Source organism: Colletotrichum graminicola (assembly GCF_000149035.1).
Source record: "Colletotrichum graminicola M1.001 genomic scaffold supercont1.15, whole genome shotgun sequence".
Classification (NCBI taxonomy): Eukaryota; Fungi; Ascomycota; class Sordariomycetes; order Glomerellales; family Glomerellaceae; genus Colletotrichum; species Colletotrichum graminicola.
Window position 1 is genome coordinate 372,201 of NW_007361019.1, and position 27,793 is coordinate 399,993.

Sequence of the window (27,793 nt, forward strand, 5' to 3'; positions counted from 1 at the left end):
CACCTAAATTGCGCCTGGGGTGGCAGAGCGGTATTGCTGAGGTTGCCCACTGCAGCACGCACAGTGCGCGGGCGCATCCGCTGGAACCAGCGCTAGAAACCCAGCTCTTTCCCTGGACGTCTGGTCATGGGCTCTCACACGCACATCAGCTTCTGGTTGCCCGTTATGAGGATAGATTCTGTGTCTCTAGAGATGCTGAACGATCTTCATATCCCAGATTGCTTGAATTCAGGGTGCTGCTACGTTCTTTTATGTCGATCAGGTAGATGTCTGCATCCTGATCACCTTCATCAAGATGCCGCGTGGTTCCTCAATCTAGAACTGCGTTTCCGTGATGCACGTAGATATATAAGATGTGCAAAGTCTAGGCACTTGACAATTTGATGATTTAAGCGTTGATAGAATAAGACGAAAAAAGTATATGAGGCTTCTTCTGCCAGAGCTTGATGGCTTTGCTCCCGTGGTAGGTTGCTCAGAACATCTCTGGCACCGTCTAGTTGTGGTATTAGAGCTCCAACAGCTTCAGCAACCTCGCCTATGAACTACAGTTCAGAAACGCCAGGTAACACCGCTACTTCAAGTTGAAATGCATACCCTAACGCTGACTGAAATAAAAGCAAAATCCACGATATGCAGTGCAACCACATGGAAAGCCACATCCTATATCTCACGCCCGCTGGCCATCTCCGTGGTGCCGACCCCGTCAGTCGCCCCACCAGGCCGCCGAACTGGCCACCGCAAGTCCGCCGTCCTCTTCTATGTATGTAAGCCAGAGTCGGTCGGTGCAGACTCCGTGCCAGCGAGAGGCGCCCCCACTAAAATTTTCAAAACTCCCTTATCTCCCCACACCGAAACTTTTTTTTCCTGTGATAGGAGCAAAGCCTACCAGTCCCTGGGCAACAAGTCTGAAATATTTTGGTCGAAGCGTCTTTTTGCTCCACAGCCTCAATTGGGAACCGCCATCCGGGTTCCGATACCCAGTTCCTCAAGTCTCTTCCCTTCTCCCAGCAGAACAACCAACTCTCGCAGCCACAACCATTCCCCTTTGCCGACTCTTCTTCTTCACCCTCCTCTCTCCTGTACCTCCAAGCCGCAAAAATGGCCTCCGCAGAGCTCTCTTCCAAGAAGCGCAAGCGCGCCGAGGCCGCCGCCGCCTCCACGGACGACGCCGTGACCAAGAAGTCCAAGTCCGAAAAGAAGGAGAAGAAGGAGAAGAAGGAAAAGAAGGCGGCCGACCCCGAGCCGGCGACCGAGTTCATCCCCCTCGAGGAATCCAAGGCCGAGAAGAAAGAGCGCAAGCGCAAAGAGAAGGAGGCCCGCAAAGCGGCCGAGGCCTCGACAGAAGACCCAGCCGACGCCTCGGCCATGGACGTAGACCCCCCCGCCGCTACGGAGGACTCCAAGAAGGAGAAGAAGAGCAAGAAGTCCAAGGCCGCCTCCGCGGACGATGAAGACAAGACAGAAAAGAAGGAGAAGAAGGAGAAGAAGAAGGAAAAGAAGGAAAAGGAGGCCAACGGCGACGCCGCTGCCGCTGCCGCTGCCACCGCCGTCGAAGAGAAGCCCGCCAAGTCGGAAAAGAAGTCCAAGAAGTCGAAAAAGTCCAAAGACGAGCCAGCCGCCGAGGCTGTCGAGCCCGCTGCGGCAGCCGGCGGCGAGGAAGAGACCTCCGCCGAGGGAGCAAAGAGGGAGAAGTACATTGTCTTTGTCGGTAAGCCATGCCGTCCCTCCCCCTTCCCTGCTCCGGCCTACGATTCAAAATTGCTTCGAGACCGTCCTCATCTCTTAACCCCCCCCCCCCCCCCCCCAACCTCCCGCAAGCCCAGATGAGAGAACCTTTCTCCCCGCCCTCCTAGTACTGACGCCATTGGTGGTGCCCAGGTAACCTCCCCTACACGGCCAACAAGGAGTCCATCATGGCGCACTTCGCCGCCTACAAGCCGACCACCGTCCGCTGCCTCCATAAGGACGGCAACCCCAACGTCTGCCGCGGCATCGCCTTCCTCGAGTTCTCCAACGGCTCCAACATGCGCACCTGCCTCGACAAGATGCACCACACCGAGTTTGACGACGGTCTGTCGCCCGCGCGCCGCATCAACCTCGAGCTTTCGTGCGTTCCCCCGTCTCCATTAGCCCCCTCTCAGACTCTATTCAGCGCACTCCTCTTTCTTCACCTCTCCAACCTTCGTACTACAATAAAAAGGACATGCTAACGAACCCATTCAGTGCTGGCGGCGGCGGCAAGAGCAAGTTCCGCAAGGAGAAGATCAAGGAGCGCAACGCCCACCTCGACGAGAACCGCGCCAAGCGCTTGCAGAAGGAGGAAGAATACAAGAAGCAGCGGGTGACCCAGGGCGGGGCGAATTCCCAGCAGGACAGCATCCACCCGAGCCGCCTGGCCATGATGTATCAGTAGACGGGGGGTGATTCTATCTTGTATCCCGTGAAGATTTGCGGTCGTACTTTGGGTCAGGGTTCGGCTTGGGCTTGTTAAATCTTGGATACACCAGGTGCTGTGTGGTATAGACGGGCTATGCAGTCTCACTGGACGGACCAGTACCAGGTCTCATGTTAGATACCCAGGGATGTTTGCAGTAAAAGTCAATTCTCAAGGCGAAGCTCGTATCCCGTCCTAACCTACTGTCTAGTTTCCTCCGTGGATAAAAGAAGAAAAAAAAGTGGTGTCTTTGTGAGAGTGTGTACTATCTACAGAAAACTTGGGATATCCTTGTGTAATGAGATGCAAAGCTTGCCTGCTACCAACGTCCATTCTCCCCCTTGCAGTTGCCATCTTCAGTCTTTTTCCGGGTGAAAGAGAGAAGCGACAACAAAGCATATTCCATTCGTCACACCGCCGCAACGTATCTGTGATACATGGCCATGTCTGTAACAAGGCCAGGCATGGGAGGTGAGCGAAATCGAATAGTTGGGGTCGTTGTGATCTTCGCAGGATGAGCTGAGCTGGGCTCTCTGCAGAGTGTGCCTCCGAAGTAGTGTCGTTCTTTGAAATAAGCGCAAGGCACAGAGATGTGCAACATGATCCAGTCTTAACGGACAGGTAGCGAAGAACTGGTCGTGTAATCCACCTCTTTACGCCATTTCCAATATTAACCTGCAACGCTGAAGATCATTTGAACGCGTTTACAAAATCGTGCACTTGGACTTCTTCTTCTGCTGGACGACAGGTCGGGGGTTCAAGACGGCGCTAGAGGCTTGTCAGCTGAATTCACCCAGCCTTGGCATCAATCTTACCGAATGGCCTCGTCAAAAACGCTCTTGAGATTCCTCTGTGTGAGAGCAGAGCATTCAAGGTACTTATGCGCCCTGATCTCCTTGGCACAAATCAGAGCCTGATCGTACGAGACAGGCTCCATACGCTTTTGGCGGAGCGACTCGAGGGTGTTGGGGTCCTCTCTCAAATCGAGCTTGGTACCGACGAGAATGATGGGAATGTTAGGTGCGTGGTGATCGATTTCGGGGTACCACTGCGCATCGTTAGTGCTGATTCCCACGTGGTGAGACTGCAGGTCGGCATACCTTGGCCTTGACGTTGTCAAATGATGGCGGGCTGACAATGGAGAAGCAAATGAGAAAGACGTCGGTTTGGGGGTAAGAAAGAGGTCGCAGTCTGTCGTAATCCTCCTGACCAGCAGTATCCCACAGTCCCAAGCTAATCGGCTTTCCGTCGACCATCACACTCGCGGAGTAGTTGTCGAAGCTAGAAACTGGTCAGATCGGGCCTAACAAGATTTGCGGACGCTGCCTCCTGTACTTACACAGTAGGGATGTACTCGCCGGGGAAGGCGTTCGTTGTGTAGGAAATCAGCAAGCATGTCTGCAGGAAACGTCAGTCACAAGACATAGAAGGACATCGTTTCGAAGGAGGGCTTACCTTTCCGACAGCACCGTCACCTGTCACCACACACTGCGAGACGAAGCCTGTTAGCATTTGTGCTCCATTCCACCCAAGTCGGTGGCGATAGCGACGGCTGGCACGACGCACCTTCAAAGACTGGACTCCTGGTTGAGCCATTTCTTTAGTATTTTGGGTTGGCGATGTGAGGTTGGATTCCACAACAGTTGTTAGCGCGAATAGAGTTCGCGGGTTAAGAGAGGCGGCGTCGGATTGGTTATCGATCCGAGAGGGGAGTCTGGGGGATCAAGTACGACGCAAGGTTGCTGAGTGGATGGAACAGGGGGAAACGGTGAGCGATTCTCTGGCGGTGATCGCTCGGGGATGCTGGGTGGTCCTAGGGACTCGCAATTACGGATGGCAGCGTAGAGTGCTTCGGTATTGAGTATAGTATGATTGATTGTACGAGGCGAGTGGCCTGGGAGTCGTGACGTGCCGTGTTGTGTCGAACGGACTAAGCGATGACAGGATTCTGGTAGCAAGAGCAGACGAGACAAGGCAGGAGCGGTCGGAGAGACGATTGGTCTCTGTGTATCTGTTTGACAGCAAGGTCAGGTCTGGTAGAACAGAGCAATAGGTTGAGGTCAGGTACGAACAGGTGGTAGAGCAGAGTTGGAGTGGCAGAAAACGAAGCAGACACACTGCACAGCAGTAGCAAAAGACAGGTGCGTAGTCTAAGCTCTGGTGGGTTCTTGTGGCTGCATAAAGAGTCGAGGTCAGAAATGTTTTGACACAGCGGAAGGAATTAGTGCCGCAGGAGGTGAAGCTGGAAGGGTGATAACAGTACCCTGTATATCTAACCTTCTTCTCAGGCAAAGTGGGGATGGGGGCAATTGGGAAACCTGAGGGAAGGGAAGTGGAGGGGTCGGGGGGGGGGGTCAGGGTGGGCAGGGCAGAAGCGGTTTAGGTAGAGTCGCAGAGAGAACGGTAGAGTCGATGTGAGGTGCAGGGAAAGCACAGGTACGGCAAGGCGAGGAGAGGTACCTCGTTGTAGGTATGATAGGTAGGTATCCGTACAAACAGTATGATCAGGCCAAAGAGACAGAGAGACAGACAGATGGACGGACGGACAGGGTAGGGCAAGGGGAAGCCGAGAGGACGGGGGTGGTGGTGTGTTGAAGTGGTGGGAGGTGGGAGAGGACAGGACAGGACAGGACAGGGCACAACACACACTCACCAGGATAGGTACGGTCTGCGTATGGAACGGCGAAAGAATTCGGTATCGGGATATGCTGATGGAAAGCGCCCAACCACAGCAATCTTGTTATTGAAGAAGAAGAGAGGATCTGGAGTTTGTGATCTAAACAAAGGGGCGGTGGAAGCAAATGGGGAGCAGACGCCGCTTCAAGAGTGGTGGACGGGCACGAAGAGGAGATGGCGGTGGATGATGGTTGGACGACGCACGGAGACAGAGAGAGAGAGAGAGAGAGAGAGAGAGCAAGGGAGAGGGGAGAGGGAGTGAGAGGAAAAGAGGATCCGATGCAGTACGGTGCGATACAGAACATACGGGTACGGATGCAGGCGAGGCAAGGCAAGGCCATTAATGTACTCTGTATGGGCCAATGTACCTAAACAGGCGGCATGGGATTGGGAGACCGCCTTGGTAACGTGCCTCAGTACCTCAGAGGCAAGAAGGGGTGGGGTATGGATGGCACGTACCGGCCTGCGGTCTGGCCTGCGATGCAATGCGATGCCATGCGCTGAGGTGCAGTGCAGTGCGTCGCGGGCAGCAAGGAGCTCCTGGCTGCAACAGTTTCGGCGTCGACGCGCTTGACCTTGTGTGTCTGCTGCCCCCAATGGGAAGCGGACTGGTCCGTACAGTGGGAGCTTGGTCAGTAGATATGCCGATGAGCATACAGTGCAGCAAGGCGTTCGGCGGTTGCGACACCAGGACGGGATGGAGTGGGTGGATGGATGGTACAGATAATCATACAAGTATGTGGGCATGCAATGTGAGGCGACGAGGATGAGACTACTATGTATGTACCTACACTACCTACACTAGGAACACCACCAGGCCGTAAGGTGCTGTGTACATAGCTCTTTCCTACCTGGGTAAGTGGTATACCGGTAGGTACATGTCTACTGTACTCCGTAGATACTGTACAAAATGCAGGTAGGTAGGTACGTGCGAACTCTTGGTAAGCACTGCATCAGGTACAATGCTACTGAAGGGATGGGCATCCATTCGGTTCATATTACGGATACGCGGGTTCAGAGGAGGCTGGCACACGGATAGGAAAGGAGGACAAGCTGGATTGGGTGGTGAAGACCCAGCAGGCGGGCACGGTGCAGTGCAGGCTAGTCAAACGCTGGTATCTGAATGCTGCGAGTGGGTGTGGATGTTTGGACTGTAGACGGTGGATGGTTGAATGTGGATGGCAGCACCAGAGGTGGGTGCCATGTGTGGATGGGCAGCGGGTGACATGGGGAATAAACCTTGGAAGCCAAGGTCTGGAAACCCACGACGGCCGAAGAAGTCGCCAGCATCGGCCAAACAGAGAGTAGATAGGTATGGCAGTGCATGCGTGCGAGGAAGTGCTAGGTAGAGGAAGAAAGAAAGAAAGGGGTGGTTGTGGTTGTGGTTCTGGAGGTCCGTGCCGACTTCAGTTCTAATGTCGGTGGTTGGCATTCGCTCGCAGACGTTCCGCCGGGAAGGGGAGGTACCTGGTGGTACTTAGGCGGTACAGGGTACCTTAACTCTCAGTGGCCGTTGAAAGGCGACTATGATGATGACATGCGTGTCTTGCGGGAAGGGGCCAAACTCCTCCAACCCCGAGTTACCTTGGATAGTGTCAGAGATATAAGAGTGGCATCAGTTCACAAGGAGACGATGTGTTGAGGCAGACAGCACTCTCGACTCTCAACCTCTCAACTACCAAGTACATTGGTCCGTCCACATGGTTGGTGTCGAAAGGGTCGTGTTGGTGTCGCGGAAACCCCAGCTAGAAACTCCAGCGGCCTCGAACAATATGAACAAGCCCCCTTTCATTGGCCGTGAGTCGAGACCAGGGACCAATGACTGGTGCTGTCTCCGAGGAGCCAAGACTCTTCAGGCGCCAACCCAACGGCAAGCCGATGGCGCTTCCTCGAAAAATTGACCGGCTTGACGTCAAACCTCGGGCGACGATGACGGTTCGGTGCTGCCGTACCCAAAGTTTGTCTCATTATCTGATGTGTAGAGGAGGGAAACTCTGCTGTTGATCAGTCTCTCGCATCATGTTTCGGACCTACCATCGCCATGGCACAAACGCTCAGGAGGAAACTCGCCGTCGCTCTTGTCTGTCTACCGTAGTAATTAAACCATGTACGGATAGGTAGAACCATATCAAGTTCATGTACGGCCACGCTACACTGCCTGCCCTACGTAGTAAGTAGTTCTCAAGGTAAGGTTAGGTACCTTGCAGGTAAGCAATCGACCAAACGCAGTTCGCGAAGAGCAGGAGCTAAAAAGTAGTGCGCGCAGGGAGCTCTATCACGTTGCTCCCGGGGAGCCTGAACAGAACCCCTGAAGAGCCCCATCTCAACGTTCAATATGCAATCATTGTCACCGATCGGCCATCCAACAGAATCGGGCTTTTGCAATTTGATCAACCGGAGCGGCCACCTGTTCTGGAGCAGGTGATTTGAGCCCCCCTCCCCCCCCCTCCTCCCCTTTTCGTAGATACGCACAACCCCTTCCCTGAGGCATTCTTCTACACGTGGTAGGCATTTCCCATCCGTCAACCGACATACCCCGTGGCTTCCCAGAGAATTAACGCTGCCTTCCATATCTTTTCCACGGGACGAGATCGAAGGGAAGGAAACAGGGGGGCGTCGACCATAAAAGTGGGTAACATATCCGAAAAGAGGGGTGCCCCCCGGTCCGGCCACCAGAGACTAGGAGACTTTGCGAAACTTGCAAGGAGCTGGGCGCGATATCTGTCAATCGCGGCAATCCTCCTACTCCTTCACCAACCAAACCCCCCCCCCCCCCCCCCCTCGCCATTGCCATTTCCCTCTGTGACCCAGGTTTCTGATGACTCGGGTCCCCTTTGTTTCTTGTTCGTCTCCATCGCCATCGTCGACGTCCAGTCCCGTCTCTTCTGGCTGTCCTTGTGGTTCGCCCGCGCGCACACACACACACACTCTCTCTCTCCCTCTCTCCCTCTCTCCCTCTCTCCCTCTCTCCCTCTCTCCCTCTCTCCCTCTCTCCCTCTCTCCCTCTTTCTCTCTTCACCCAAGCGAGGAACAAAACGTCCGCCCCCCCTTTCGCCGCCCGCCCCAGAACGAAAGTTCAGGCGCCATTTGACGCACGTCTTGTAACAAAATTGCCTGCCCTCGATGGAACACTCAAGGAACGTTTTGAAGCTCCTCATTCTCGCTGTCCCACGTTTTCGAGGGATGCCTGGCCTAACCACTCGCATTGGCCACCCACCTCACTAACACACGTCTCCTCACTCATCCTTTGCCAGCACAAGTCGTTCCCAAAGACTAAGACTGAGACTGACGAACCCCGAGTCGGAAAGCACTCGGTGGTTCATCGACTCGACACTTTATTGACCCCGCGGCCTTGACATCAACCCATATACCCGACATCACCTCGACGGAGCCCGGCACGATCATTGAATCGACTCCATTCGATATCCCGGTCGTACTCTCCTCTGTCTTGCGTCCTTGTCGGCAACTCCAATCATTTGCTGCTTAATAGAGGCCGTAGTTTCCACCTTCCGTCATGGCTGCCCCTCGGAGTCCATCCGACTGGCATCAACCACACCTCATCTCCCACTTTCTTCTGATCTCCCTTACCCGTCTGGTCCCTTCTTGTGGAACACCTCCTGTCAAATGGAAGAAACACTCGTCAGATGACTTGTGGTCTCGGTGGTGGCCACTTATGATGCAATCCACGACGTGTGCCTGAATATGCAGTTCGATACTGCGAACGCCGGCAAACTACTTTGTTCAATAGCCTCCTCCTCTTCTTCTTCTCCCCCCCCCCCCCCCCCTCTTTCTTTCGCTTCATCCTACGGGACCGTCGGCTGTATGAAGTTCGGCCCGTTGTCTGCCACTTGGTTCAGTCGCGAGAAAGTTTTGCTATGCTGGGAATCACCGGGTCGGCTTCTGGGGCCGAGTTTGAGGCTCGTCTCATTCCCTGGTATAATCCCAGTCTTTTTGCTATCGAATGTGTCGTGATTGGATATGTAGCAGGCGGCCTACCTATGGAACATGCATTTTGCGCTCGTCCTTTGCTCGCAACCTTCAACAAGCAGTATCTGCCAACATGCCTTATTACATTCTCGCCCTTGGAAGCATCCGTCAGAACCTTCGTTGTTGACTGAACTCCTGGACTAAGTTCTTACGTGCAATGGCCCTGACATCATCCATAGCAACAAGCCTACCCAAAGAGTGATCCTGTTCTCGATGAGGAAAGCGCACAAACTTTCGCGGCAGTTGGGTCATTGATGACACCAACAAAGCTTGCGTTATTCTTCCCACCTCTCGAATACTTGGGCAACGCGCTATTCGACTGTTATGATCGGTTCAGCAGCCCGCCCTAGACCAAGCTTCGGATGGGTCAAGAGCAGCAGCCTTACCGGCACAACAGGCCCATGCGGAGCCCTCCGAGTCGCCACTCAGTATTCTCCAACGAAGACTGGGCGGTCAAGGCTCCTTTCCATGAAGCACTCTTAAGCATACGGCCCAAATTCGCAGGTGCCGAATTGACTCGGACTCCATCGTCCGTCCCTCTGTGCACATCTTTGCCCAAGCTTAGCGAGGGCGATGGGCAGCGGGCAACGTAACCTACACATTCAACGGCTTCATTATAGGCACCGGGTGCTGATATGTTGGGCACAACAGCCCAGGAATGTTGGTCATTGAGGGCTCGAGGCTGATGAAGCCTGCCACACCGGTAATGAATACAAGTTTACCAGAAATGATGTGCGATATCGTGTTGTTTGTAAGTGGTAGGAAGCCTCCAGGATCAAGTAGGCCGTGGTCGATGAACTCCCGACTGCGCGGTTATGCTGCTTAACAGCCTCATAATGTTGCATATCGAGAACGTATGTCGGATCATCTTGGGGAACTTCTACTACTAATTGTTTGCCTCGCCTCCAACGTACAAGTTGAACGCGAGCACGCAGCATCAGTGATGATGATAGCTACTATCAAGGAGGCCAAGCCTGGTGATCAAGTCTTGCTGAAGGATTCTTCTAATTAGGCTCTATATTAATGCACCATCAGGCTTGATCCAAAAGCCAGGTCCATGCAAGATGCAACGCCACGGGAAGTGAAATTGGAAAATGAGTCAACAGAGTAGAGTTTCGGTAATCTTGCATGACCAGGAGGTATCAGCTGTAGGGCTGAGCAGAAGCATACGGAGGGCACTTGATCTAGATTCACTTCGATAAGGTGTCATGGAGATCCTGAAGGGAGAATGGCCACTGTGGGTGGTGGTGCTGAATCAAGTGAGTCCTCGACTAAAAATATTGCTCAGTAGCGGTATCACGTACTCTGGTCAATGACTTGGCCCAAGTCCGCCATGTCCCTGAACTGTAAACCTTTCAGGGTGGAGGTCAACCATGTTGGCGCCGACAACCGGCTCACAAGCCTGAGTCGGTGTTGGAAATGAAGTTGAAATGTATCTTGTCAAGAAGTGTACTGAACTCGACGTTCAGACCTCTAGGCACGCAAAGAGGGAGCTGAGCCTACCAGCTCGGCGAATCCAAACCTTCAAAATGGACTGCGCGATTTCTGCAAGGGAGTTTGTAGTCGAGTCAGTGTTCGCCTCTCTCCCTTCTCCCCCTTCTCTTTCTCGCTCTCTCTCGGGTAGCTCGCTCTTACTAGATAAACTTTGAAACGTGACATCAGCTGTTGTTGAAAACATGACCCTCCTTCCATACAAGATTTTATTCTACACGGCGCATCCGCCCCTCTACGTAGTCAATCGTGGTAAAACGTTTGGTGAACCGGTTCCACTGGTTGCCGATTGTGGGGCCGGAAAGGCGGGGGCTTGTCTTGTGGTCCGTGCCTCTTCGACCCTTGTTGACGATAGCCGTCGCACGGCGTGAAGGCGCGTCGAGCGTCGCGTCGTCCTGCACAGCTCCGACGCAGTGGGGGGGAGTCTAGACCGCGTCCACGACCGTCAAGAAACTCCACTTCAGCCGTGCTCCGAACTACGTCCAGTCGACCAAGCGTTGTTGCCTTGGGCCAATTGATCTGTATCTATGCCTACGGCGCGACAGCGCGGTGTGCAGCCTCTTATCGTTCGCGACGATCAGACATCGAGTCGCCGTATCCCATTCACCACCTAACGATGTCTTCACCACCCCTCCGCACCCCTCTCGCAGCTCGTCTCGCCGCAGCGGTAGGCGCAGACGACGACGATCCTCTATTCTCTCCCGCCCTTGATGCGACAACGACCCCGTTCCGCAGCGCCCCCAACCTCGACCCTCCGTCGAGCCGCGCCTCCCTCCGCACGCCGTCCAACAACCCGCTTCGCAGCTCCCTCCGCAGCTCCGCCTACCGCGGTCTCTCCGCCTCGGGCCGCCGTTCCGTCACCGCGGCCACGACGCCGCACGCCCGCGCCGCCTATCGTACCATCGACGCTCGACGTGCGGCCGCGCTGACCCCCGGCAAGAACAAGCGACGCGAGAGTTTCCGGCCTCGGCGCGAATCGATACATGACATCCTCCGTGGGCTTAGCCGGGTCGTGAAGCATGACACGCAGCCGATCTCCTCGTCCTCCTCGCCAAGCGACCTGGGCTCGAGGGCGCCGAGCACGAGCCTGCCGATCCGGACCGCGGGCGGGGACCGCCGGAGTCTAGCGTACGGGGACGACGACGACGACGATGACGAGCTTCCCATCGATAGGCCGAGGTTGTCGTTACCGTTGGACGTCGACGACGACGATGATGATTTGGTGGCACCCGAGCTGTCGCAGATTGATGAGAATGCGACGATTGAGTTTCCGAGAAGGGCGTATACGGATCAACAGTCGCGGATGTCGATGGGGAGCGTGCGGCTGAGCGAGTACAGGAACTACGACGACCTGGATGACGATGACAGTGATGGCGGGGAAGGCTTCTTTCCCGGGTTCGAGGTCGGTGCATTGGACGAGGAGGGCGGACGAGATCAAGAGGAGACGTTTGACAGGTTAGTGTCCCCAGGAGCGACACGTTCTGAATCGAGGCGGTCGCTGACGCAGGTAGCAGAGTGGAGGACGAGGCCCTTCGACGACAGACGCTCGCATCGGCAAGGGAGAGCGACTTCGGGTTTGAGGTGCCCGTGGACGCAGACAACCAGACCACGTTCATGATGGCGGTGGAGGGACAGAGCTCGCCGGCACGGCCGCTGCCGGAGTTCACAGACGAACAGCCGTCCCTGAACATCGCGCCGGCCTACGACGAGCCGAACCCGCCCGTGGACGAGGACGCCGGCTTCGGGAACTCGTACTACGACCTGCGCAGCTCGACGCCGATCGAGCCGGCCGAGGCAACGGGGCTTGACGGCGACGAAACCAAGGCCAGCGCGTACGCCGGCCCGCAGCACCGGTCGCGCAAGACCAAAGCCGGCGTCAAGTTGTCAAAGTACAACATGGAGTACCCGTCACTGCCGCCGGCGGTGGTCAAGAGGTTGGCCAACACGTTTGCGCGGTCGAGCGGCATCAGCAAAACCAAGATCGGCCCGGAGGCGCTGGCCGAGATCCAGCGGGCGTCGGACTGGTTCTTTGAGCAGCTGGGCGACGACCTGGCGGCGTACGCGAGGCACGCGAAGCGAAAGACTATCGACGAGAGCGATATGCTCACTCTCATGCGGAGGTAAGCTTTTATCTTCTTCTTTTTTCTTTGTCTTCAATCAAATTACAGGACCCTATTTGGGGGGTATCAACTTCCTTTTCAGTTGCTATACACAGAAGCTTTTGGTACAAGTTTTGTTTTGCCTAATACTCTTACAGACAACGACAGACCAGCCAGACGGCTACCCCCTTTTCCCTGGCGCACAGGCACCTGCCCCGGGAACTGCTGCAGGAGTTGAGGATGCCCAAGCCGCCGGCGCCGACGGAGCCGAGGAAGAAGCGCCGTCGCGTGACCAACGGCGAAGGAGAGGAGGAGGTGACCTGAACAATCTCATGTCACAGCCACCACCACGCGTGGTCTATCTCTCTCTCTCGCTCCCGCTCCCGCTCTCTCTCCTCAAAGAGATCAGAGCGTCCTTACCAATGTTTGTTCATGCGCACCCGTCGTGAGACGTCAGATGGGGGCTTCTTGACGACCATCCACAGCATAATTGAGGTGGCAAACGCAAGCCCATACCTGTCATGAGTTATCAGCATCGACTGTGGAGAAAATCATGGAGGATAACGATGGAAAGCAAATGAGTCTTACCATGTGAAGATGTACTGGGCATGGTTATTTCGCAGGTTCACCTCGGCGGCTCTTCCGATAGGAATGCCCTTGGACTTGAGATCCATGACGCGGAAGAACTCGTGATCTGCGGGGAAGGGTCAGTATCATGATGCATGTACACTATAGAAAGCTCCCTCACAAGGAAGGGAGAAAAGCCTTCGGGGACAGACAGTCTACATACCCAGAGTAGCCTCAATCCAAACGGGCTGACTACCCGTCAGCTCCGCCATCTGGTGCACGTCAGGGAAGAAAAACTCCCAGCGGTCCGGGCGGTTATCGGGCGTGAACATGTTCTTTTTCCACGGCTCACGCAACAAGCCTTCAACCGTGACCTCGCCCCTCGGCAGCGCGCTCGCGGGCCTCTTCCGCTGGTCCGCCATGTCCTTGGAGATCCACCCGCGGTTCACCAGCACCGTGGTTCCTTCCCCTTCACGCTCGAGCGGCGTGACGACCATATACCCCTGCTCACCGTCCCACATCCTGGGCCCGATGAGCATCTCCTTGTCGTGGCGGAAGCGACCTGTCGCGTAGACGCGGCGGTAGTCGAACTCGGCGACGGCGTCGGGGTCAATCTTGGGCGGGAGGGGGAGGGGGTCGCGGACGAGGCGGTCCTCGAACTTGGCGATGAGGTCCGTCTTCCAGCCGAGGCGCTGGACCTGCCATGTGCCGAGGGCGAAAGCGGTGATGGGGATCAGGGCGAGGATGATGAGTCCCGGGCCATGACGGCGGCCGGCGCGGACCAGTTCAGGGGGGTTGTCGACGATGGAGATGAAGTCCGGGGGCGGCTCGGAGGCGCGGGCGCGAGGAGTGGTGTGGAACTTGCGGGTTGAGGAGTCGCTGGAGGAGGAGGATGGTGTAGCAGTCGGCGCGCGGGGACGGGGGAGGATTCTGGGGCGGGCGATCAATCTGAGGCAGGTCTGCGCTGCGAGACCTGAAGGCCGGAGCAAGGCGTTTGTTGGCAGTGGAGGCGGCATGGTGAATCGGTCGTTTTCGCGCCGTGGACTGGGTGGTGGTGCGTGGGATGGTCGGAGGCTTGAAGTTCGATGAGGTCAGGACATTTCGGTTTTTGGGGGACCGACGGGTTCCATTTCCAGGGTACCTTTTTTTTGCTCAGCACGCTGTAGGTGGCGTCCAGCGTGGGGGGGTTCTTTAAAAAGATATGATTGGCTGATACCCGCATGGTGGATTCATTCCCGGATGCAAGGGGGATTAGCCACTCCCCCATCCCATGCTAAGGTAAAGGTCCTCTCTTTTGAACGTGTGACGACACCTGTCCCCCGTCGAGTTTCTGATATCCTCACTCAGCAGCATTGACCCAGACGACCTTGTCTGAGAGGTTGGTTCCACGGCCTTGAGTCTCGCACGCCGAAGGTTGTTTCGAGTTTTGGACGATATCTTGTGAGCCAGTTTTACGTACCTACGTACAATTCCATCCGACCGTGGATGTGCCGTCCGGGGTCGAGATCCACATCATATTCCCTTCGTTGCATTTGTAAGGCTTGGTCCAGCGAATCCATTTACCGCAAATCACAAGCGCCCGAATCATAGCTGGAAGAGCAAGAATTGCAACCATGTTCTTCACAGGAAGCTTGCAAGAAGGTATCGCCACGGCGCTGCAGCATAACAAATGCGTCTTCTGCTTTGTCACGGGTAAGCTTATATACCACACTCTCATCATCGTTTGCGACCGCATAACTGACACAGGTTAGACGAAGAAGCTGAGAGCCAAGCCTGGGAGACCGAGTACCTGACCGAAGGCGCTGTAAGCATCAGGCCATGGACAGGATGCTTCCAAAGCTCACACAGTTTAGATTGCAGCTCTGCTCCAAGATGGAGCTGTCGCCCTCCGGTTGAAGAAGGACTCTGAAGAGGCAGGCTACCTGGCCGCCATCTTCCCGCTTCCCAAAACTCCTACTGTTGTCATCATCAAGAATGGCGACCTCAAGGAGTACATCACCGCCGGAACCAGCAAGGATGAGTTCGTCAGACGGGTGACCACAGCCTTCAGCGGTGCCCAGGGCCAACCCGCTGCCCCCCAACCTGCCGCGGCCCCAGCTCCCGCTCCGGCTGCTCAAGCGACTGATGATCTGTACGAGGAGACTCCCTCCAACCCTCTCCAAACCGCACCCGCCAGACCTAGCACATCCGATTCTAGCCCCCGCGGCCCTGCCACCCCAACCCAGGAAGAAGAAAACGCAGCCATCCTGCGTACAGTCCTCGCAGAACGTGCTGCTCGTCTCGAGGCTCAACGTATCGAATCCGAGCGTAAGGCGAAAGCGGCTCGTGCCGCGGCCGCGGAGAAGGCCGAGACCGACAACTCCAAGCAAGCCGAGCAGACGCGCAACCACAAGGCCGCCCTCAAGAAAGCGCGCCAGGATGCCGCAGACGAGAAGGCGCGCATCCTGAAAAAGATCGAGGACGACCGCGCCGAGCGACGGGCCAAGGCCGCAGAGCGCGCTGCCATCCGGAACCAAGCGTCCTCGCCAAAGCTAGGTGAAGTCGCAGCTGCGCTGACGAGGTCCGAGTCGAGTTCCCTTGCGCCGTCGACATCCTCCGCGAGCGGTATGACGGCGCTACAGGTGCGTCTCCTGGACGGTTCCACGATCCGCTCGCGGTTCCCGAACAAGGCCACCCTTGCCAAGGATGTGCGAACGTGGGTCAATAGCGAGTGGACGGACGGGAGCAAGGAGCCGTACCGTTTCAAGGTCGTACTTGCGCCGTTGCCGAGCAAGCTCATTGACGACACGGAGGAGAGCAAGTGTCTTGAAGAGCTGAGCCTCTCGCCGTCTTCTACTCTCGTATTGGCGCCCGTCGGCGCACACGTCAGCGCTTACCAAGGGTCCTCTCTGGGGAGCATGGCCGTAGAGTTTCTGCTGCTGCCGTTGGCGCTACTGCAGTGGCTCTGGGGACTCATCTCGGGCGTGTTCACCAAACTCGGGACTTCGAGGCAGGCCGCGGATGAGGGTGGCGCGGAGCCTGTCACGGTGAGGGAGCAGCGCAAGGGAAAGTTCTCGCAGTTTGCAAACCCGAATGATCGGAAAAACGATCATCAGCTTTACAACGGGAACTCGGTCAGTTCTTACCCGTCCCTTATTCCAAGGAGAGGCAAAGATGAAGCACGAAAGCTGACTGTCGCAGTTGAACTTTGAGCCGCGGCCAGACGAGAAGAAGGACGAGTAAGGAGAGTGGTTGCCAAACAAGCACGCCGCACTGAAGTAATGGAAGGAGAGCATCGAACTCGTACGAGTGGGAATGTCATCTATTGTACACCGTGGGACATGTAATAATTTGGTCAAAAAGGCCCCCTTGCTCCATGCTTCTGCCAATGCATGCCATACAAAACTCCGTGAAGCTCCGCGCACAGTTTGCCGCTGGTTGTTGTTTTCGAATTTCCTTTCCTTAATCTCCTTTTCGGCTATTAATTTACATGTAACGTTCTCGTCTCCTCCCAGACATGACAGCATGTCAACGTGCTAGGCTTCACTATCTCACACGACAAGTTTGCATCCGACCCTCCGGGACACAAGACGTGGCATGAGGATGGGAAGCGTCTAGTACTGGCTGGCAGCGGACTGGCAGGCCTTGAGCTGCTCGAGGTACCAGTTGCAGATCTGCATGTTGCCGCCGTGCTCGTCCATGCACTTTGTGAACTGCTGGGTCGCGCCGGCGCAGTTGTTGCCCCACTGCTGCGTCGTCTGGGACTCGCCCGAGGCGACGGGGGAGTTGTTCTGGGGCGCGGCCTCGGCGGGCGCGGAGGAGCCGCCACCGAACATGCCGCCGATGGCGTGGCCAATGGAGGAGCCAATTGCGACACCGCTGTTCGATGGTTTCGTTAGCATCTCGGTACTGAACTGGATCATACTGCACTTCGTGGGGTTTGTAAAAGGATAAACAGGAGCAGCCCCCGAGCCCCGAGGGCTCGAGGGTTACTCCTTGCGCGGGGGGGGGGGGGGGGGTTGTAGATCTTGACGACGGAAGAGGAGTACGGAGACGTACGCAGCGGTGCTGGCCATCTGGCCGAAGAGGCCGGGGCCCTGCGAGGGGGCCGCGGCGGCAGGCGGGGGAGCGGCGTGCTGTTGGGGAGGAGCGGCCATGGTCGAGGCAGGGCGAGACTGGACGGGGGCGGGCTTCGCGGCCGAGACGGTAGGGCGCGATGGGGCGGCGCTGGGGCGGCCGGCGGAGCGTTGACGAGGCATTTTGAAGATGTGTGTGCGGGTTTGTGAAGTCGGCTAGAGAGAGTGTGTGTATATCGTGAGATGTTTGGCTGGCTCGTAAGGAAAGAATGTGTTGGTGTTGTGAGAGAAAGTTGAAGATGCGGATCTGGAGGGAAATCGGCAGAAGTTATGCGCCGAGCCGGGGTTCGACGCTACTGCTGCTGAAAGCTCGGATTTTCGATTCGAGCCGGGGTGGGTGGCGAGGTGTGGCCAATCAAGTGATGGCGAATGTGATCGTGTTCAGGAATTCGGGGTAGGGGTCATTGCATGGGTTATGCAACAAAAGGGGTACTGGCTTGGATATGTAGTCTGAGAATGGCGATGAAACTGAAATGAATGAGCGTCGGCAGGTACTTCATCAGTTGAAGACTTTTTTCTCATTGTGATTCGTTATTTGGTATCTATGTCTATCCCGAGGGTATCCGATCTCCTAGTGCACAAGAATAATGTTGACCACTACCCCCCCGTGATGAACTTCTCAATACCTATCATACTCAAACCTTAATCTCACTTGGGTAGACTGTAATCAGGCCCCGCTCTTGTTGAGATGTATCTGGCCCGGTGAGAACGTGACCTAGCTAGAGGGGCTCATTTGTCCCATGCGTCGATGCCCCGGGACATCTAATACACGGCCTGTACTCCCGATGCCCATTCTACAGCCTTGGAAACCCGGTTCGTGCTGTGTGCTGTATTTGTTTAACTCCCATTTCCACATAGACGGCTCAGGATCTGCTATTCCTTCCGGTGCTCTTCCTCTTTGAGCTTCTCAGCTTCTTCTCCGGGCCGGAGGAGCTGGCTGGCGGTGATTCGGGAGCGGGTCTTTTGGGCCTCTGCATGGAGTTGAGCAGCGCCTTCGCGCGCTCCTCAGCCAGTTTCTCCTCCAGCTTCTTCTTCAAACTCTTGTCGTTCTCGCCCTACACAGATTTAGTTAGGTGTTCTCAGCATTGCCCGGCGAGAGCCACTTACGAGATCCGCCTTGAGAATCCGCGTAGCAGCCTCAGTGTTGACGGTCATGGTCCGCTGGGCCGGTACCTCTTCGGCCTTCTTGATCTTTCCAAAGTACTGTTGCACGCGCTTGAGTTCCGTCATGACTTGATGGTCCTTGGCGTCTACGCCTTGCAGACGGAGGGAAGCTGCAATAATGTGTTAGCGGCTGATTTGCTTCGGAAATGGAGAATGACTGACAGAAGAGAAGAGATTCGATGGCATAAGCTGTGAGGGCGAACATCTTCGCCTTGTCGAGAAGCGGGAGCTCGTTGGCCATTTCGGGAAGGCCGTCAATCAGGGGCTTGAGCGCATCCTCGAGAGAGTCGATGTGAGAATCGAGCTTCTCCAGGTCGTGTGTCATGTCCTTCAAGGCCATCTTGGTGGCTTTTTTATGTGGCGAAAAGAAACGGGCCAGAATATCAAGAGTGAGCCCGTACCTAACGATAGTCAAGGTCAACGCGTGGTGGATATGAGTGTATAGCCCGTTGATGAGGTCCTCATGGATGCTGAAAATTCAAGAATCCGGGTGTTGAAGGATCTGCATGCATCTAACGAGGCGTGAAGGCTGTACGCTCGGTGGGTCTTCTGCCGGCCGGGAATCCACGGCGACCTTACCACGCGCCAAAATTTGAAGAATGTCCCCGTCATGCACACCTAGAAGCCGCCTCCTGCTTGCGACAAAGACCACACGCTCATTAACCACGAATCTTCTCACAGTTTCCGACACCGCTTTCCTATACCCTCGACAACGGAGAACACGGCCATCAGATCAAAAAAGTCGTTTCGACAGACGAACGTCCTCAGTCTCCCGATGAACACCGCGCAGTGATAGCGCCGAACCCCCAAACCTCATCCACCGTGGCGGGCACTCTGGCGAGCCTTCCGAGACCGCGGCTCTTCGCGCGGATACCCACGACACAGTCAATATGGAGGACAGGTAGCACATGTACTGGCCGGGGAGCTATCAGATGCGTCTCAGTCGACTCGAACAAGCTCGGCCTCAGGCAGGGTGCGCCGCCGCATGGCATCGCCCTTGGGAGAGTGGCACCCAAGGAGATGGCGGCGACGGTTCCCGGCGCCCAAACGGTGGGCATACCAAGGGGGAAAAAAGAGGAGTTCGCCAAGGTGCTGGGATTGCAGCCGGAGCGGAACAAGAGGGAGCTGTACGCCATTTTCAACGCGGACAACCTATCACGGTTCTACGTGCCAGCGGTCATGATGGGCCATATTTCGCCGACGCCGCCATCTTCGCGGACTGTACATATTCTGGGTCGGGATGAGCGGTCATTGTTCTTGTCGCACGCTCTGCACGATATCTACGACTCGGTGAAACTCGTTAACTTGCCGACGAACACGGCCTATCCGAACATTACCGGAAACATGGGAGTAAAACAGAACGCCGGAGGTTGGAGTGAGCGAAACGCCTCTATCGATCAGGCTAGGGAACCGGAACAAGAAGATGGGCACATCAGCAATCTGGTGGTTGCCGGTAGGCCAAGTGAGGCCGTCAAACTACTCGAGCGGGTGAAACACCGGGTGGATGACCGGACGGCTGTCTGCCTTGTTCAGGATGGACTTGGAATCGCCCAGGCCGTCAACAACAGAGTCTTTCTAGATGAGGAAAAGCGTCCGTCAATCGTGCTTGGACACATCGGTCATCCCCTGACGTACAATCGCAAAACCAATTCGGTCAGGGTGATGAGCCCCGAGTACGAATCCGTCTTGACGGGCTTACCGCCATTGGTGAGCAAGAACAAGAAGAGTCGCTGGGCAGATCCTCGGTTGCGGATGCAGGGCATGCTGCATAAGTTTGAGGCATCGGACGTGTTGAAGGCCAAGCGTGTGAGGCTCGGCAATTGGCTGAATCTCAAAATCACGTCGCTCATGTTTTCGGCCGTCGTGGACCCGATCTGCGTCATGCTGGACTACCGCTACGAGCAGCTCATTTACAACCCGACGGCAAACCAGCTCATCACGCAGCTGCTTGGCGAGATTGCCGATGTTGTGGCGCGTATGGACGAGGTCAAGCACTCGTCGGAGCTGCAGGCCCTTCTCCGGGGTGAGGGCATGCGCAAGGAGATCATGGGGAAGCTCAGGGGCAAGGGAAATGCGCCAAGCGAGATGGTGCTACAGATTCAACGCGGCATGCTGACGGACATAGACTATATCAACGGGTTCTTCATCAAGAGGGGAAGCCAGCTGGGGTTGAAGCTGCCTGCTAACGAACTGGTCGTGCGCATGGTGAAGGCGAAGCACAAGGCGCAGCTGGAGAAGAATAGGGGATACATCCCATTGGAAGTGACCTCAAGGAGATGAGTTAGAGACATTGCCATAGACGGCGGCTGTCAATCTGGGTTTTATGTATATTTAATGGCGGTCTAGCATTTGTATGACTACAGTGAACAAGAAAAATTGTTCACAATGCACCAAATTCTCCATGATTTGTAAGACCTTCGCTATGCAGCGAATGAACCTTTAGTCAGGTCGGTTGAGTTGCGATAGTCAGGCCATTCCAGGGTACCTAAATTGCTCCACGTCCGCCGTCGAGTAATTTTCGAGCTGGTAGACAGAACCACCCCCAGAGGTCCGACCCCGCCAAAAAGTTGGACGTCAGGCAGAGAGCAAGGCGACCACCCCGCGTTTCCATTTCGACCAAACACCAACACCGCGCAAACCCGCACCCTTATACCCACCCGCAAACATGGACGATTCCGAACTCGAACAGGTGAGTGGCTCGGTTTCGGTCCAGGAAACGTGAGCGAAATCAGGACTGGACTGACAGCGCGCGGCATGCAGATCCGCAAGGCCCGCCTCGAGCAGCTCAAGGCGCAGGGCGGGGCAGGAGGCGGCTCCTCCGGCGGCGGCTCAAACAAGCAACAGCAGCACGAACAAAGACAGTAGGCTCTTCCCTGTCTTTTCAAAATCCTCGTCTGAGCCAGTCCCCTGGTGTAACAAGCGCCAGAGACCACCTCATCGACTGGACCTCATCTCTTGGGAACGAAACGCAGCTGACCACGCGCGACACAGACAGCAAGAGCAGGAAGCCCGACAGCAGATCCTCAACCAGATCCTGCACCCCGAGGCAGCGGACCGCCTGGGCCGCATCAGGCTCGTCAAGGAGCAGCGCGCACAGGAGGTCGAGAACCGGCTGATTATGCTTGCGCAGAGCGGCCAGCTGCGCAGCAAGGTCACAGAGGCCCAGCTCAAGGATCTCCTCTCCGCCGTCGCCGACAACAAGGAGGAGGAGAAGATCGTCGTCAGCAGGCGGAAGGGCTGGGATGATGACGATGACGACTTGCTGGACTTGTAAGGGGCTGATGTTCGTCGTCGGGGCGACACAATATTGGGCGGTATGATGGAAAGGGTCTCATCAAGCATGCGTGTTCACCCCCAATGTGGGCGAGCTCCTTGCGGACCGATACGACCGAGAACGGCCGCGAACAAGACCATGTTCACGGGAGTAGATGGTGTGCCGGCGTTGGAGGGCGTTCTGAGCATGCTGCGAAACAGCAGGTTGGTTTCCGTCCGAGTGGGATTTCCATAGGACACTACAAGAAACAAAGATACTATATCTAACATACATTACATGTACAAATTTTCTCTGGCGCTCAGCCTACATCCCCTTCATAGCATCCTGCGCCCTCATCCTCTCTTCTCTCTCCCTCTTCCGGATGGCACGCATGTTGGGCGGCCTCTCGATGCCCAGCTCGGTCCTCAGCTCGTCCACGTCTCTCTCCAGCTGCTCCTCCCAGTAGACATTAATCACCTCCTTAGCCTTCATACCATTTTTGATCGCCCAGGGGCCGTAGATGTCGCGGAACCTCTTCCTCTCGCCCTTCTTCATCGTCGCGTAGCTCAGTACTGCGAACCCCGTCATCGGGATCAGTGTGTTGGCGAACTCGAACGCCTTGAGGGCCACCTCGCCCTCCCGCACGATCGGCAGGCCCGTGAGCGCGTGGTAGAAGTCGTGGCACTCGCGGTACCGCTGCATGACGTACGCGCACTCCGGGTCGTCAATGTATCGCACGGCGGGCCGCGTGTCCGGGCTTACGCCCTCGGCGTCGAGCCAGCCGACGTAGGCCCGCCCGACGCTGTTCTCTGGCATCCGGCGCAGGCGGTCGAGGTCGAGGGAGGTGGACGTTATGCGCGGCCGGTCGCGGAGGATGCGGCGGCCGGTCGGGTCCGCGAGCATGGCGTCGCGCAGGCGATAGATAAAGTACGGCGTCGAGGTCGTCTCACCGACGGCGGCGATAAGGTCGGCGCGGTAGGGGCTCAGGAGGGACCAGATGCCCGCGCCGAGGGCGAGGCCGGCGCGCTCGATCTTGGTAAGGGGTACATGGCCGGGGTAGTTGGGCGGCGGGCGGTTGAGGACGGAGAACGGACGGGCGGCCGTTAGAGAGGAGGATGTGGTCAAGGAGCAGGCGGCGCAGATGGCGGGCAGGGCGCGGCGGGCTGGTGCCCTGGGGAGAGCTCGAAGGGCCTTCATACTAGAGTGATTTCCGGTGTTTGTGGCCGCCGTTCACATGTCGTTTGGAAGGCTTCGTGAAGTTCAATTGAGGAAAAAGAAGCTTCTCAGAAGCTTTGCGGAGGAGCTATGAGCTATGAACCCACATCGGATGCTGGTGGTTCGATGATCGGAACACTTCTAATGGCCCGGGGGGTCGGTTCGATTACCTCACCTCGGTGGCCACCCGAGAATTTAGAAGGGGATGTCGGGACATCGGTGGACACTAGCGCCGATCTCTGGACGCTGAGCTGTAGTTTGACAGTGCCAGGATTGCATGTCGCAGCGTTTCTGATTCGTCACTCAGGGTTTTGACGGCTCCCTCGTCTCAACTCGAGTCCTTTTGATTCCTCGAGTCTTTACAACAACCTCCTGTCAGTCTAAATTGGTTGGGTTTGAACTTATTTATTCGAAACTTTGCAGACTCATTCAAAGTACTGATGCTCCGTCATGTATCTTCATAACCCTTCATAACACAGACTCGCCCTTTTCACGCGTGCGACTGACTGGATCCTCTCGCTCAAATTCGCTGAGAGTGAGTATAAGGGTTTAGACTTGAGATCCCTTTGACTCGTCGTCTCTCTTTAACACTCCTTCGTGTAAGATTGAAGCAACAACGTGTGTCGCGACTGGAGCAGCTCTCGATTATACTTGTTTGCAACTACTCAAACACACTTTACCATATCATTTGAGATACCCAACACCAGACTCACATTTATCCTTTAAATCCACAATGGAGGCCATTGAAAACCTTCTCTCATGGGCCGAAACCCAAGGCGTAACTGTGTCTAAAGTCGGCCCCCGCACTATCTCAGGACGAGGCATAGGCATCGTCGCAACTTCTCCTATAAAAGTATGCCTCTCAAGTTTCCTCTCTCCAACCCTCACCCCCCTTGCACACCTCTCCCATACCAGCAACTAACACCCCCCAGAAAGACGACACAATCATCGACGTGCCCATCCCCTGCCTGAAATCCCTCTCAACCATCCCAAAGGCCCTGACCCGTCCCTTCCCCAAAGACACCGCCGTCCACGCCCTCCTCGCCCTTGACATCGCCCTCGACGGTTCCCCCTCCTTCAAAGCCTGGTCTGCCGTCTTCCCCACGCCCCAAGACCTCTCCTCCTGCCCTCTGACCTGGCCCGAGTCTCTGACATCCCTCCTCCCGCCCGCGGCGTCCTCCCTCCTCGCCGCCCAGCGCGAAAAGTTCGAGGCCCACTGGGCCCTGGTGGCCACCTCGTTCCCGGACGTCACATACGAGGGCTACCGCCACGCCTGGCTCCTCGTCAACTCGCGCACGTTCTACCACGTCACCCCCAAGACCGCCAAGCGCCCCCGCGACGACCACATGATCCTCCAGCCCGTCGCCGACCTCCTCAACCACGCCTCGCGCGGCTGCTCCGTCGCCTTCGACGACCGCTCCTTCACCATCAAGGCCGAGAGGGACTACGCCCCCGGGGAGGAGATGCACATCTGCTACGGCCGCCACAGCAACGACTTCCTCCTGGTCGAGTACGGCTTCGTCATGGCGCAGGGCGAGAACGAGTGGGATGAGGCGTGCCTCGATGACGCCATCCTCCCGCGGTTGGACGCCGCCTGCAGACGGCGGCTCGAGGAGAGGGGGTTCCTGGGGAAGTACATGCTCGACGCCGAGACAGTGTGCTACCGGACGCAGGTGGCGCTGCGGACGCTGGTGATGGCCCCAAGACGGTGGGCGCAGTTCGTTGACGGATTCACGGACGGGGAGGCAGAGCAGCCCGAGGTCGACAAGATGCTGCGTGAGATCCTCGCCGAGTACGACGGGGAGATCCAGTCCAGGATCCAGGCGGTGGGTGCGCTAAACGAAGGAGAGAAGTTTCAGAAGCAGATGGTCGTGACCCGCTGGAAACAGATACAGGAGCTGGTGGGAGCGACATTGCAGAAAACTCGACACCTGAAATGAAAGACAGTCAACCATCGTCTGAAGTGACATGAAGTAACACACCGTAACAGTCGATTGTGCTCTTGACCTCTGGAATATAACGCCGACATCAAGCTGCATGAGTACCGTTCCCGTGCAGCTAAATTCTAATAGTACACATGAAGAAGTAACCAGTAACACGAGTGAGTAGGTGCAGATCGCAAGGCCTCTTTCTGTCCAGCTGCTGCAGCCTAGGTTCCAGTTTAGGTTAATAGGCCCATTCCATCATCCCCAAACACCCATTGCCCTTTTGTTTTCCCAGAATGTCACCTTCCGCTATAAAAAGAAGAGACAGCAACACTGGCATAAGTCGGACCTTGCCTGAACCCCCACATGTTGGCCGGCGGGAAGGTCCTCCTTGCAATGCGTGAGAACCTGTCATAAGAACAGCGGGGGCAACTCTATTGTCCTCAGCTAGAGATTCTGTTTCCCGAGTCCTCCCTCCGTCGGGGGTCGCGCGAAACCTCTAGGCCTGGAGTTCTACTCGGGTCGAGGTCGCTTTGCTCCGTGAGGGTTGCCCCAGTCGTTTCCTCCACCTTGGTTGCCACCAAAGAACCCTGGGTTGAACTGCTGTGGCATGCCTTGGAATCCTAAATAACAGTCAGCATGCGTGACCTCCGGAGGCAAAACGAATGAGTTGCAAACAGAACAGAAATCGGTCAGGGGGTTTAGTCAAAGCGTAGAACTGGACGAGGATATGTCCTCGAGCCTGTGGCTGGAGTAGCAGGGAGCGAAAGTGAAGTGGCTCCTGTGGTGAACTCCAAACCACGCTCCTTGGTCCATCGGCCCGCCCCCGGTACAGACTGAGTTTGTGCTGCGACAGGCCGCGGCTGAACTCTCTGGCGTTTGTGCTGCGACGGGGAAAGTGCTTGGTCAGGCTTGACAACTTTGTCCACGCGCCGGCCATAGTACTTCCGCTTCTGGAATGGGCCATTGGCGACTTGAGGTGTGGAGGGGTAGTGACATTTCTGAGAGGGATCAAGAGAAGGGCAAGTCGTACCGGGCATTCCACCACCCATCATACCCATGTTGGGCATGCCTCCCATCGGCATACCGCCCATCGGGCCCATACCCATGCCGCCCATGGGGTTATGCATTCCGCCTCGTCCACCACGCATTCCGGGGCCGCCACGCATACCTCCACCAAAACCACCACCTCGCTGGAAACCGCCGCCGAAGTTGCCACCACCCATACCGTTGTTGAAGCCACCGCCCATGTTGTTGTTGTTGAAGCCGCCTCCCATGCCGCCCACGAAGTTGCGGTTGAACCCGCCCTGGTTCATGCCTCCACGAGGGCCGTTGAAACCACCACGACCACGGTAGCTGTTACCACGGAAGTCGCCGCCCATAGAGGAGCCTTGGTTGTTGTAGTTACTTGCAGGCCTGCTGCTGCCGCCCTGATCCTTGCCTGCTCGGTTCGGCGCATCCTTAGGCAGCGTACGGAACGGGTTGACGTGAGGGTTGGAGTAGGTGACCTGGTGCTTCTTAGGAACGCCTTGTCCGCCGTCTGTCGCCTCGAGGGCGTGCTTCGCGGCCGTCGCTGCTTGCTGCGTTGTGAACTCGACATATGCTTGGCTGAACACTCAGTTAGCCGCCAGAAGTCTGATTTTGTGTCATGAACCATACCCCTTGCTCTTTCCGTTGACCTTGTGTTCACTAAATGTTATATCCTTCAACTCGTCTTCGCAATGAGCCGCTCTGGCATAGCCCCTTATGTCATCATCGGTGTTCCACCAGTTAAGGTCCGAGATCATTAGGGCTGTTGTCGCACCAGGATCGACAGGTCTGTCATCACCCTTCCTCTTCACACCTTGTTGCGGAGCAGGCGCATCCTGATGGTCGTTGTACTCTTCCTGCTGGTTCTGCTGGTCATCGTGTTGTTCGTGGTGCTCGTGGCGTTCGTTATGGTCGTCGGCGTGTCCGTTGGCCTGCTGTCCATCGTAATTCTCGGCGTTGGCGTCCTGGTGATCTTGGGGCGCGTCACCGTAGATGTCGATCTCAAATTCCTCCTCGGCCATGTTGACAGCACTATCTGGTAGCCGTGAGTTGGAGCAGTGCGCCTGGTTGTGGTTGCAATAAGGTTGTTATTAGTCTGCGAGATACAGGAACCGTCTGCAGCCTTGGAAACAGGATCATCAGCCGCTGCCATATACAGGGTCATAGCCAAATCTCGAGCCAATAAATCGAGCAAAGGATAGAAACAGAGAACATCTGATACGTACACTCCTCGTTCCGCAGACAAGATGGAAGAGGTTGGATGGAATACCCAAGCCAATGTGATCCTCTCCTTCAGCCAAATAAAACCGAAGACGAAGCTCTGTGCTTCAGCCTTCCCCTATGGGCGATATGACGGTTTTTCTTCTTCTTTTTTCGGCCCAGAAGCCTTAGGTACAGGCAAAAAAGATGTAGTTGGGACGAGGAAGAGTAGAAACAGGATCCCTAGACTCCAGAGACCGTTTGCTCGTTCTGCCACCGCCTATTTCCACGCGCGTCTGCCCGCTCACTGCGTGGCCGATGCTGTCAGCTTCGGCAAGTTAGTGATCCAGACCTAATTAAGGTTTCTCGGCAAGGAGGTCAGAAGTGACGGCGCGTTGCTACGCTGGCAATTGGTAAAGTAATGCGTGAAAGCGGAAGACCAACGCGTCGGGCGAGTTGACTCAAGCTGTGGTGAAGTCGGATAGAAAACGGACAGCTCGGAGGGATGTTGACGCGATGGAAGAAATGCGGTCGGGGAGGACGTGTGGAGGAACGTTTGGAAAGAGTAAGAAAACTGGGGGAAGCTCCTGAGTGAACAAGCTGAGGCCGCATGCTGAGACTGGGCAAGGGCCAGTGGA

General features: G+C 56.2%; 12 protein-coding genes across 12 annotated transcripts; 6 read left to right on the plus strand and 6 right to left on the minus strand.

Moving 5' to 3' along the window:
* Positions 1 to 1,098: 1,098 nt before the first annotated feature.
* Positions 1,099 to 2,413, plus strand: GLRG_04664 (RNA recognition domain-containing protein; the record flags this gene model as incomplete). The annotated part of the gene is made up of 3 exons (XM_008095349.1): positions 1,099 to 1,708; positions 1,879 to 2,107; positions 2,224 to 2,413. 3 exons carry the CDS (start codon positions 1,099 to 1,101, stop codon positions 2,411 to 2,413), a joined length of 1,029 nt encoding a protein of 342 aa, XP_008093540.1.
* Positions 2,414 to 3,138: 725 nt separating this feature from the next.
* GLRG_04665 (Ras family protein) lies at positions 3,139 to 4,030 on the minus strand (the record flags this gene model as incomplete). Its single annotated transcript, XM_008095350.1, has 6 exons — positions 3,139 to 3,202; positions 3,250 to 3,482; positions 3,535 to 3,715; positions 3,774 to 3,832; positions 3,890 to 3,922; positions 4,001 to 4,030. The coding sequence occupies 6 exons, from the start codon at positions 4,028 to 4,030 to the stop codon at positions 3,139 to 3,141; spliced, it is 600 nt and encodes a 199-aa protein (XP_008093541.1).
* Positions 4,031 to 11,204: 7,174 nt separating this feature from the next.
* GLRG_04666 (uncharacterized protein) lies at positions 11,205 to 13,011 on the plus strand (the record flags this gene model as incomplete). Its single annotated transcript, XM_008095351.1, has 3 exons — positions 11,205 to 12,043; positions 12,103 to 12,708; positions 12,846 to 13,011. 3 exons carry the CDS (start codon positions 11,205 to 11,207, stop codon positions 13,009 to 13,011), a joined length of 1,611 nt encoding a protein of 536 aa, XP_008093542.1.
* A 92-nt stretch (positions 13,012 to 13,103) lies between these two features.
* On the minus strand, positions 13,104 to 14,270 carry GLRG_04667 (SURF1 family protein; the record flags this gene model as incomplete). The annotated part of the gene is made up of 3 exons (XM_008095352.1): positions 13,104 to 13,203; positions 13,276 to 13,381; positions 13,478 to 14,270. 3 exons carry the CDS (start codon positions 14,268 to 14,270, stop codon positions 13,104 to 13,106), a joined length of 999 nt encoding a protein of 332 aa, XP_008093543.1.
* Positions 14,271 to 14,867: 597 nt separating this feature from the next.
* On the plus strand, positions 14,868 to 16,476 carry GLRG_04668 (UBX domain-containing protein; the record flags this gene model as incomplete). Its single annotated transcript, XM_008095353.1, has 4 exons — positions 14,868 to 14,946; positions 15,006 to 15,058; positions 15,108 to 16,367; positions 16,435 to 16,476. The coding sequence occupies 4 exons, from the start codon at positions 14,868 to 14,870 to the stop codon at positions 16,474 to 16,476; spliced, it is 1,434 nt and encodes a 477-aa protein (XP_008093544.1).
* A 371-nt stretch (positions 16,477 to 16,847) lies between these two features.
* On the minus strand, positions 16,848 to 17,492 carry GLRG_04669 (CHCH domain-containing protein; the record flags this gene model as incomplete). The annotated part of the gene is made up of 2 exons (XM_008095354.1): positions 16,848 to 17,112; positions 17,293 to 17,492. 2 exons carry the CDS (start codon positions 17,490 to 17,492, stop codon positions 16,848 to 16,850), a joined length of 465 nt encoding a protein of 154 aa, XP_008093545.1.
* Positions 17,493 to 18,232: 740 nt separating this feature from the next.
* GLRG_04670 (Sas10/Utp3/C1D family protein) lies at positions 18,233 to 18,873 on the minus strand (the record flags this gene model as incomplete). Its single annotated transcript, XM_008095355.1, has 3 exons — positions 18,233 to 18,424; positions 18,477 to 18,643; positions 18,696 to 18,873. 3 exons carry the CDS (start codon positions 18,871 to 18,873, stop codon positions 18,233 to 18,235), a joined length of 537 nt encoding a protein of 178 aa, XP_008093546.1.
* A 680-nt stretch (positions 18,874 to 19,553) lies between these two features.
* On the plus strand, positions 19,554 to 20,813 carry GLRG_04671 (uncharacterized protein; the record flags this gene model as incomplete). The annotated part of the gene is made up of 1 exon (XM_008095356.1): positions 19,554 to 20,813. The coding sequence occupies one exon, from the start codon at positions 19,554 to 19,556 to the stop codon at positions 20,811 to 20,813; it is 1,260 nt and encodes a 419-aa protein (XP_008093547.1).
* Positions 20,814 to 21,198: 385 nt separating this feature from the next.
* On the plus strand, positions 21,199 to 21,807 carry GLRG_04672 (double-stranded DNA-binding domain-containing protein; the record flags this gene model as incomplete). Its single annotated transcript, XM_008095357.1, has 3 exons — positions 21,199 to 21,222; positions 21,294 to 21,394; positions 21,525 to 21,807. 3 exons carry the CDS (start codon positions 21,199 to 21,201, stop codon positions 21,805 to 21,807), a joined length of 408 nt encoding a protein of 135 aa, XP_008093548.1.
* Positions 21,808 to 22,110: 303 nt separating this feature from the next.
* On the minus strand, positions 22,111 to 22,983 carry GLRG_04673 (coenzyme Q biosynthesis protein Coq4; the record flags this gene model as incomplete). The annotated part of the gene is made up of 1 exon (XM_008095358.1): positions 22,111 to 22,983. One exon carries the CDS (start codon positions 22,981 to 22,983, stop codon positions 22,111 to 22,113), a length of 873 nt encoding a protein of 290 aa, XP_008093549.1.
* Positions 22,984 to 23,734: 751 nt separating this feature from the next.
* GLRG_04674 (SET domain-containing protein) lies at positions 23,735 to 24,941 on the plus strand (the record flags this gene model as incomplete). The annotated part of the gene is made up of 2 exons (XM_008095359.1): positions 23,735 to 23,854; positions 23,934 to 24,941. 2 exons carry the CDS (start codon positions 23,735 to 23,737, stop codon positions 24,939 to 24,941), a joined length of 1,128 nt encoding a protein of 375 aa, XP_008093550.1.
* A 498-nt stretch (positions 24,942 to 25,439) lies between these two features.
* Positions 25,440 to 26,977, minus strand: GLRG_04675 (RRM domain-containing protein; the record flags this gene model as incomplete). Its single annotated transcript, XM_008095360.1, has 3 exons — positions 25,440 to 25,549; positions 25,960 to 26,534; positions 26,586 to 26,977. 3 exons carry the CDS (start codon positions 26,975 to 26,977, stop codon positions 25,440 to 25,442), a joined length of 1,077 nt encoding a protein of 358 aa, XP_008093551.1.
* Between the last annotated feature and the right edge of the window lie 816 nt (positions 26,978 to 27,793).